At 33.1% G+C, this 10,987-nt stretch overlaps 1 protein-coding gene across 1 annotated transcript; it reads right to left on the reverse strand.

The window, feature by feature from the left end:
• Nucleotides 1-2,235: 2,235 nt before the first annotated feature.
• On the reverse strand, nucleotides 2,236-10,759 carry Nadsyn (NAD synthetase). The gene is made up of 6 exons (XM_065510254.1): nucleotides 10,324-10,759; nucleotides 4,760-4,849; nucleotides 4,533-4,698; nucleotides 4,323-4,468; nucleotides 3,133-4,254; nucleotides 2,236-3,066 (listed from the first exon to the last, which is right to left on the reverse strand). The coding sequence occupies exons 1-6, from the start codon at nucleotides 10,467-10,469 to the stop codon at nucleotides 2,370-2,372; spliced, it is 2,367 nt and encodes a 788-aa protein (XP_065366326.1). The 5' UTR covers nucleotides 10,470-10,759; the 3' UTR covers nucleotides 2,236-2,369.
• Between the last annotated feature and the right edge of the window lie 228 nt (nucleotides 10,760-10,987).

Consider the following 10,987-nt stretch of genomic DNA (forward strand, 5'->3'; position numbering starts at 1 on the left):
TAAAGTTTTGAAAAAAAAACCTAAATGATGACTTCAAAAAATATAATTGTTTACAAAAATGCCAATAGATCTTAGTAAACTATGTTTTAAAGACTATAGAAAAGGTGGTTAGTAAAGTGACCACCAAACCGCAAAGAGTTATGGGTAATCAAGACGGCATTTTTTCGTTGTCTTCGAGAGTTTTGCGTTTCACACTCGCATTGGTTAATGTTTGGCGCTGTGTAACTGTATCGGTTCTGGAAGTTTGCAATGGCCACATGTAATAGTTTTTGGTTTTAAACCAAACAAAACTAAAGTTCGATTTTAATAAAGACCATAAAACTCAGGAGTTGAGCTCGAGAATTATCACTTCCTATACGAAGATATACAGTGGTGGCCACCAATTTAAGTCAAATACTTGAATTTTTTTCAACAACTGAATTTTAAGTGCGATAGAGCCAAAATAAAAGGATCTCTAAGGGTATGAAATTTATTATTAATGTTTCTAGTTTCTGAAAAATGTTTGGAAAAATCGGTAAAACATATATGAACAAAGATATGTGGAAATACGTTGACCCACCTCAGCGAACATCCGCTGTTAATAACATGATATGACCGAAACTAATGGAACTAAAAATACGAAATTTGGTCCGAATATTTTATAATAATAAAATTATAATGATAAAAAAATTGTTGGTCACGTTGTCGAAAAATTTTATGTGTTCATGGTGAATATGTATGAATTAATACAGTCGAATAAAACACACTTGTGTGTTAAAACAGTCCTCATGCATACATATTTGTGGAAATATTTAAAAAAATAATTGGCAATAACATGGAATTTAGCAAACAATTTTTGTCTTAAATTCCAGACCATTGGCAACAACTAGCGTTTGTGCTCAGGAAATGTGTTGGGATAGTAGCATCCGTGATGTACTGATCGTTGGGCTTGGTTCTTGATCGAGGTCTGAAGTGTGCATTATTGTGGCATACTCTGACTTTTATCGGTCAGGAGCTTTTGAAGTCAGAGATCATACATTGGACTGGATTACCAGGCCGGAGGTTGCTGTTCTGATAATTGTCCAGGGCTTGTTAGTTGATTAGCTAGCTATGGATGGCAGGGATTAGATAGCCCGAGCTCTCGAGCAAGGGGTTTGTGCAATGATCCGTGCAATCTTTGTGCGAGAATTTGCAAATTGAGCGTTCTTTAGCGAGGCGTTTCAATGGCGGTGATAGACGCATGTTTCTATCCGGTGTTTAGACCACCATGAGATAAAGCCTAAGCGGCAGGAGCTCATGTTAATCTAAGTTACATTGTATTGGATTACAGTGAAACTAACAAATCCTTAGGCTTCAAGGGAATGAAATGAGGCAATGATTGGAATATTTCAAAAAGCGGATTCGCTTAGTAAAGATTTCATGTTCAGATTTCTTCACTATCGTATTTCGAACGCCGACATCCCTTAGTAAAGATTTCCTGTATTGCCAGCCTTTTGCCGAACGCAAGGATATTCTCCTTGATGGTATTTCGAACACCAGCTTTGCTAAGTAAAGATTTCCAACTCACCAAGAATGAAAAGATGACTGAATTGTACATATTAGTGCCGTTAACGAAACGGAATTTATTAATATCTGAGCAGTCAATATGGATCAAAGATTATGACCACTAACTTAAACTTTAAACATATTCTACTTATAAAAATAAGTTAATTTACCCATTTATTAAACCAAAAGGTACCAAACAATTGGCATTTGGACTTTTATAAGCTACATTTTTAGGGAGATAACGTTATGTAGGTTATGTTGAATTTCGGAAGGATTGAACAACTTTTTTGCTGTCTCGGACATCAAGCAGGCTTACAAATATTTTAGAAATCTGTAGGTATTTTCTAAAAGCTAATTAAAGATTCGAATAGAATGAGAATGAAAATAAATAGCATTTTTAATGTTAGTTTATTCAAAATGAAAATTTGAAACAAATTATAATAAAAGATATAATCAAATTAACTATAGTAAGGATACGTCATTTAAAATTTGGTTTAGTAAAGCATATAAGGCAATAAAGTGTTAATTGAAAATAATTATTAAACAATTAAATATAAAGAAATTAAGGAAAAAGGTTAAAAAACAAAGTTTCTACAAGATTGAGCTTAAATCAAAAACTTTACTTTAACTGTAAAATCTATAATCTATAACTATTGTTTTTAATTTTTCTTAACTTTTACAAAATAGGACTTTGTTATTAAAGCGTTGTTTTACTTTTTTTTTTAAATACAATAATTGTTTTCAAAAAAATTCCATGATCTTTGTCAATTGGTCGTTATATTGTTGTGGTTTGTTTTCTTTTCAAATTAATAAATTTGTTTGTGTTGATTTCAAAAAAACATATATTAAACCGGTATGCCAGTGCGATCCTTAATTTTGCCCAAAACATTATGATGGACCTTGGCATAACCACTGGACTTTTTGCCTAAAGTGCCCATACTAGTGGTGGCTATGTTACCCAATGGCGGTGTAGTTGTAGCCCCGGGAACATCTATTGAAGAGGTGGACAAGGGGGAAGAGTGTTTTGAATCAGCTTGCTGCAATAAAGATCTATGAGTGGAGTCTTGTGAGAGCAATATATCATCACTACTGGGTCGCATCTGTGAGGAGGAGGGTGTATAAATTGGTTGCAATTTCTCCACTTCATCGTCAATGGCCTTAAATTGCCAACTCCAGTTAGCACGATACAAGAAGGGACGATGATCGAAACGATTGTCATCCGGGCTATAGCTTTCGGCATGTACCGATGGTGTTAAGACGGTCATTTTATGACGATTGATGGCATAGCATCTAAAGAAATGTTTAACTTTGTCGGCCACTTCTTTGGGACTGAGGTCACCCTTCCAGGTGGATACCAATTTACAGAACATGCTATAGGGTCCACAGCAGGCTTGCTTACGCAGCCGGCCATATTCACTGAGCTCGGCATAGGTCATGCCCATATCCTGTTCATCGGTCTGCATGAGTTGACCATCTTGCAGCGGCTCCAATTCGGCGGTGGGTGGGGCATCGATAATTGACTCGAGTATGGGGAGACTGAATCTGAAAAATGAAAGAGTTTTTTTTGGATAAAATTTTAAATTAGTAATATTTAACGTTTCTACTCACTTGTCTTTGGCATAAATCAAAAATCTTCTCAAATCCGTTTTCGAAATACCACCAATTGGATTAATATCGGCCGAAGAACAATCGTATTTCGTCAAATATCCTCTCAACGACTCGTCTACATTTGCCGAACCCAAAACCAACAAGCCACCCGGACGATTACGAACCCACAGCATAAGTTGAGCAAAAATGTATGCCAAAACCATGCGTATGCGAGACTGTATATTTTGCAAGGCCAAATTTTGTCTAGCACAGCCACCCTGGGTACGGAAACGAGGCGTCAGGCCCGTGACAGCATTGAAAATGCCCAACAAAGCATTAACGGCAGTATCGATGCTAATTTCGATGTGATAACTACCCAATTGATTGGCCAATATAGAAGCACGGCGTCTTGTCTCTTTGCTGGAATTCACACTACCCATAAAACAGGTGACCAACAAACGATTACATAAGGCAGCTGGATTGTCGGGGGTGTATTCTTGATCGGCCAATATCTTACGTATATCATAGAGCACCTGTGAGTCACCCGATTGCACGGCACTAACAATCATGCGGCACATGGAGTGTACAATGGTGGCCGAACTGCTGGAATCAACGCCACCCGATAGCGGTAAAAAGAAACCACCTTGACCCGATCTACGTAAATAGTCCCACAGCCAGCAGGCTGGACCCATGGCAATTTCCTCTTCCGGTGTCTGATAGATCCATTGCAAGGGGGTATTGGCAGTTTTAAAGATATCACTGTGTGTGGACATTTCAAAATCACAATTGATGCGCGGATAATTGGGAGCCTCGGCAGCTTCGGTACATCTGGAACGGCGTGACACGCGATAGGAACGTATATCCTCTAAGTCAATAGTGGCTAAAGTGACTTCAACATCTTGCAAAGCAAACTGTTTACTTCTGGCAACAATTTCGCCATTGAGAGCCACAGAAGAGCAGCCATTAAAATAAACACGTTGGCCATCACAGCCTCTTAGATTGCTGAACAGATAGGCGCCACCAGCCTTGAAGCTGGCACTACGCACTAATTCGGTGGTAATGTAGGCTTTGCGCAACTCCATATAGCTACCAGAGCCATTCGAAATGATCTCTACGCCCGACAAAGACATGTCAATGTGTTTACTGCAATAAGAGAGATAAAGAAAAAGAAACTTAGAAAAATGTTTTAAACATATGGACCCCACATTTACCTTTTAACATTCCACAATTCCTCACAGATCTCATATCCAATACAAGTATCTTTGGTGGCTATAACAGCATCACCAAATGGCACCGTATCCTGGCCCGTGTGCTGGGAAATCATGCGCGGCAAATAAAAATCCTCAGTTTGAAAATTCTAAAAGTTTTATGGGTTAGTTAAAAGATTAAATTAAACAAAATATTTCAATATTTAAAACAACCTTTTTCCAAGCTGTAAACCATCTGGATTCTCTGTAATTACCATCATCACACATGGACATTTTGGGACGTATAAGCAAAATTTTACGATTAAAGAATGCCACACGACAATTGTAGGCCACATTACGATGCATTATGGGCATACCCACATCCACCAGGATATTTTCACTTTAAATAAAAATTTTAATTATAGAACTTTCAGGGGTTTCGTTAAAAATGTTCTGCTTACCATATGGGAGACATCATAATTTCCAATAAAACTTCCCAAGAGTGCAAAAAGGTATCGGGTTCCCGGAAATGATCTTCACAACTGTAACCACTGTAATAAAGGAAAGATAGAACAATAAATAAGTTAAATTAATAGGGTTTGAATTTATAGGAACTAAATTTGATTTTCTCTATAAGAAATTTTTATAAACTGAAATATTTTAGTTTGAAATCGATTTTAAAATTGTATAGACTTTCGCTGATCTTTACAGCAGCAGTGTTTTAAAGAAAAATGGGAAATGATGAATGCTTATTATCGATATTATAGCAAATTCTCTATACAGAAAATAACTATTATAAATTTTAATGGATATATATTTATACCAAGAGTATTATATTCGAACCTTATGTCTTATGCGGATGCCTCATATTTTGGTCCAAAACTCTGGTTCTACTTGACCGATTTTGACAACTTTTAAAGCCAAACATTTCTGATCCACAAATAATATTTGAGGGAAATTTCATAACACTGTTGGCCCCATCGTGCACTCAACAGACAGACGGACTGATATAGCTATGTCGTCTTAGAATTTCATAAGGACCCATTGTTACCTTTTAAAAACAGTGGTTTATTTCCTTTATATAAACCGCATTCTTATGAGTGCAAATAAAAGCAGTTTAGTAGTTTAACAATTGTAACAACTCTTTATTTATTTAAATTCACACGACAATTTAAATATTCATCTTTTAATGCACACAATTATTACACACTTTATAATGTACAAGAATATACTGTTAATACAGTTCATGTTAATTCTAACAGCGCCTATAATCAACATACTGACTGCAACCCGCTGGTACTATTTATATACACAGTGCCATCTTCTAGTAGTTTCATGGACAAAACTAGAATTTTATATTTCTAGAGCCTTTAGCAGATTTAATGTTAATGTTGTCATATTTATAAACAATGTTAATAACAGCGTGTTATCAACATGGTTGCTAAGTAGAAGTTTCGAGAACTGGAAATATTCGTAATACTGTCCCCACTTAAGTCTGTTCGTCCTGAATAGGCATAGATTTACCTTTCCCATTCGCAGCTAATCATTCTAAATGTATAACATTCATTTTAGATCTCGTATTTTTTTTCTGTATTCTGTAGACCACGTAGTTTAATTTCATAATTCATCCCAATAGGTTTGTGGTTTGGGAGGCAGTACTTTCTTATGTTTGTGGGTTATACAATAGTACGAGCTGGCCTTCTGTGTTCTTCTTTAGCAGGTATTATTTTTGACAGTATGGGGTCATGTCTTTGCGCAACACACACCAATCGTTACTGGAATTCCCACGCATCAGTCGAACATTAATGACGCATTCCTTTTCTTCGACCTTTGTACACTGTTTGTCGTCTTGGTTGCAAGCCTATCTTGAGAGTGTGTCCACATTATCATGTCATTCATCATTCCTGTCTCCTCCTTTCTAATTCCGCTGCCTCCTTTACAGCTTTCACCATATTTCTGCTCTTCTCAGCAACAACTGCAAAATCTGGCACCTCGCATATTTGCTATGTAGAGATTATCTTGGCGGTTTCTTGTGCCAATGCGAATGAGACGGTTTCTGCAGGCGATGGCTTCATTGAGGCACATATCGTTTAACGTTAAGATTATGAATGCCCATAACAAATGCTTGAATCTTGAATTTTTCCATCAACGGATGATTTTCGACTGGATAAGACATGTGTACCAAACGTTCAATATCCATCGCGATGCCCTGCACTCTACCAAGTAATTCCATTCGGTATATTTCTTTCTTGTGTTCGGTAGAAGTCTTCATAATTATTGCAGCAACTCATTGGTTCATTCCTTAACTTCTGATGAACTTTCCTTCCCTTCCATTCGAAAGTCAATTCTATAGCTTTTTCTTCATTGTTCCATTAGTTCCTCTTGGCAACTGTATCAAATATCTCAATTAGATTCAAAAATATTGCACTTATTCATATTTTAATGTGACTAAATCAGAAAATATTAAAAAAATCTATAAAAAAAATTTTAATATGAAAAAAAAGCAATATTTTTTGAAGGACAGAGTCATAGAGAATTATACATAGAGACGAGACACACCGTTTTGTCAAACAAAAATACAACAAATCATATGTTTGGTACAACAACAAAATACATTGACTAGCATGTATTTTGTTGTTGCAAGAGATAGGTTTTTGACAACAGACTTAGGTTTTTGACAATTACGTCTCGTCTCTATGTTACCCTATGGACAGAGTTTTAAAGTGGCATATTTTTAAATCTAATTGAAATATTGACTTGATATTTTCAATCCTATTAAAATTTTTGATAGAAATTTTAGTTTTAGAAACTTAATGAAATTTTCAACGTTTCTTAAATTTGTAATTCTAAATAACAGTGTAAAAAAATTTGTCGAAAGGTCAAAAGGAATCCCACAATTCCTAAAAATGTTAAGCAAAAATTCCAAAAATGGTATTTTTTACAATTTTGCCCATAGGGTCCATTTCCTTCGGGGCTGGAAAAATACATTGGGAATAAATAGAAAACACATCAAGGTTTCCAAAGCTGCTTTCCGTTTTCTGATGTTGAAATTTTGATAAAAAATTGGTCAAGGACGAAAATCGAAAAATTGGACATGTTTTTATAACAAAATGTTCTCCGTAAAAATACCTTGCAGAAAAACATAAAGTTGTTATATGTTCTTAAAGAACGTTTTTTTTTTAATAAAAAAAGAGTTAAGCACCTTTTCGCCTCAAAAAACAGCAAAAATCTACTATTTTTGGAATTTTTAAATTTAAAATCGTTTATTTCTGGATCTATAATAGATATTGATCTGAAATCTTTGGTATATTATTGGTGATATAGTTGTCAAACAAAGTTCTGAATCCATTCAGTACAAAAGTACGCTCTATATTTTAAAAACAGCGGTCTAAAGTAAGTCAAAATTTTTGAATTTCAATTCTTAAATGCCTGTAACTTGGGAATTATAAGAGATTTTGCAATCCCAATTGCTACGTTTTACCTTTTAACAAGTAAGAGAGCTATATTCAGCTGTGCCGAATTATACTTCAAAATACAAATTTTAAATATTTTTAGGTAAACAAAATTTATTTTTTTTCCAAAGTTGTTTTTTTTTGGAAAAAAAATTTGTTCGAAAATTTTTAAATTATTGAAAATTGCAGGTCCAACTTACTATGGTTTTATATACGTCGTTGTAAAGGTCTTTGAAATATCTATCATTAGATATCCATATTGTCTATATTAATGACTTAGTAATCCAGATGTAGGTCAAAAATAGGTCAAAATCGAGGTTGTCCTGGTTTTTTCCTCATACCGATTTAGCTGAAAGCATGTCTGTTCTCGAAAGCATGTCTGACAGAATTATTGAAGATTTGGATCCCGAAGATATCTGGGGTCTTCAGAAAATTGATTTCAACAGACAGATGTACATGGCTTAATCGACTCCGCTATCTATAAGGATCCAGAATATATATACTTTATAGGGTCGGAAAATTATATTGTGGAAATTACAAACGGAATGACAAACTTATATATACCCTTCTCACGAAGGTGAAGGGTATAAAAACGGTGGTTTATTTCTTTTTAAATAAACCGTATTCTTTTGATTGTAAATAAAAGCAGTATTAAATTTGTATAGACAATTTCAATAGAATCCATATCTTTATTTTTGTGTTCTATAGTATCAATAATATCGTAAATTTTCTAAACAAAAGTTCCATGAAATCGATAATATCGTAGATTTTCTATAAACAATATGTTTAAAATCGATAATAACGTAAAATTTTGATAATATCGTAAATTTTCTATAACAATTTATTTTAAATAACCAAAATTTAAATATAAAAAATAAAAAAAAAAATTTAAATTAAAAAAAATGTTTATAAGTTTATAAATTTTTCCAAAAAATTAAAAAAACAATTGGAAAAAAGGTGAAGGGTATAATAAATTTTGTTTACCTAAGAATATTTAAAATTTTTATTTTGAAGTATAATTTGGTGAAGGGTATATAGAATCGATGATATGGCAAATTTTTTATAGAAAATTTCTATTATCGGTAATATCGTAAATATACTATTGTTAAATTCTCAACTGACGTTGTACAGTCGTATGAGTTATAAGCAGTGTTTAAAAAGCTACGATAACTAAAAATTTTTTAACTGTTGCTACAACTACTGCTTCAAAAAAGTGTATGTAGCGGTAGCAGTAGCATTTGTCTTTTTTCGTTTTCTTGTTTTTTTAAAACTACTGCTACCTTCAAAATATAAAACTCTAAACAGAGCAGTAGTAATAAAACATGAATTGTAAATGGAGTAGTAGCATAAAAATACAAATCATTGCTACTGCTCTATATCGAGTTTTAATTTTTAAGGTAGCAGTAAAGTAGCAGTTGATGCAGCAGTTAAGGTAGCAATAAAAGTAGTCAAAAAAGAAAATCTTCAGTCATAACACCAAAATTGACAGAATTAAACACTGTGTGTTGTTTTTGTTTTGAGAGAGTTTGAAAGAATTATTCGTTTTTATTCGTCTCAGATGTTCGTGTTGCTAACAGAAAGATCGTGTTTTCTGTGTGTATAACAAAACTTTTGTTTACAACACGACCAACTTACACAAATAAATATTTTTGACTAATTTTATTGCTACCTCAACTGTTACTTAGTTGCTACTTCATCTGCTACTTAACTGCTACTTCTTCTACTAAATCAACTGCTACTTCTATTACTACTAAATTTTAAAAGTAGCAGAATTAGTAAAAAACTAATGACTGCTACATCAAAACTTTTTCTTTTTTAAGGTAGCGATAGAAAATAAATTACTCTGCTACTTTTAATTTTTGCTTTTATTAGTACTACTACAACTACTGCTACCAAAATGTGAAGGTAGCAGTAGTAGTAGTAATTATTGACTCCGAGTTTTTATTAATTTTTTAACTAGACTACTTGTGTTTTTTCGTTGCTACTGCTACTTGTAGTCTAGTTTTTTAAACACTGGTTATAAGTCGTCTGAATCTACAATAGTTGTACAAATGTTGTTGATAATTTCTATATAAATATTTTATACAACACCTACAACATTTTTACATATGTTTTTCGAATGTTGTATGAAAATGTATGTGTTACCAAAAGTTCATATTTATACATAAACAAACAAATTTGTTCATTTTAGTGTAAAATAACAACCAAACGGTAACACTGAAATCAGTTAATTTATTTAATTTATGAAAAACGATAATTTGTTTTAAATATTTGTCAATTGTATGCATTTTTACACAATTCAGACGTTCGTTTGCTATTTTTCGCTGCACTATTAATTTTGCATATTAATAGACTTTGGGATGTTTTGTTTTTATCTGTTTCTTTTGGCATTTTCAAGGCTTGACAAGGTAAACTTACGACTTTGAGAAATTTGCGTTCACAACCACAATAGTTGTATCATACAACTTACAACATACAACTACGTTGTGAATTGGACATATATTTCTGTTTTCAGAAATATCATAAAATATTTCTTTTAAATTTTACAATAGTATTTATTAAATTAAACTTACCAAACTTCCAATTCCGGACCCGTACGATATGAAGCACCCATATCTTTGGCTTCTAAAATCGATTGTAGAATACGAGCCAAATTCCCCTCAAAATCTAAAGCCCATTGATTTAAGGTCGAAACGGCAACAGTTACTTTACGACCCATGTTGGTGCTATTTTATTACAACTTAACAAAGCAGCTAAATAATATCAATAAACTGGATTAGGCAGATCGGGAAGTTTCTTTAGTTATTGTCAAATTCTTATTTTTGTTAGAAAAATAAAAAAAAGAAATTGTTGAATCGTTGTAAATACGAAGACACAAATATTATTAAGTTGGAAACTTGGTAGAGCAGCTGGTAAAAGTATGGTGCTGGTGGTTGATTTGAATTATTATTTGAAGTGTTTTATAAAACAAAGGAAGGCAAAATCGTCATATATAATCGCAGCAACAAGTTCAATAATCTAAAAAAAAAATATAAATGAAAATGTTAATTTAATTTTAGATTTTAAAATAGAAATTTCATGTTAATTATTTTATTGTATTTCACAGTTATTTTTTTGTAAATTCCGTTTTTAGTTGTTGACAGCTATAAGCTATAAGTTCAATGTTCTAAAAATAAATTAAAAACTCACATAAGCTAAATATAAAATACTGCAGTTGTGGAGGCAACGTTTACTGCA

The sequence above is a fragment of the Calliphora vicina genome, chromosome 4 (assembly GCF_958450345.1).
Source record: "Calliphora vicina chromosome 4, idCalVici1.1, whole genome shotgun sequence".
Taxonomy (NCBI): Eukaryota; Metazoa; Arthropoda; class Insecta; order Diptera; family Calliphoridae; genus Calliphora; species Calliphora vicina.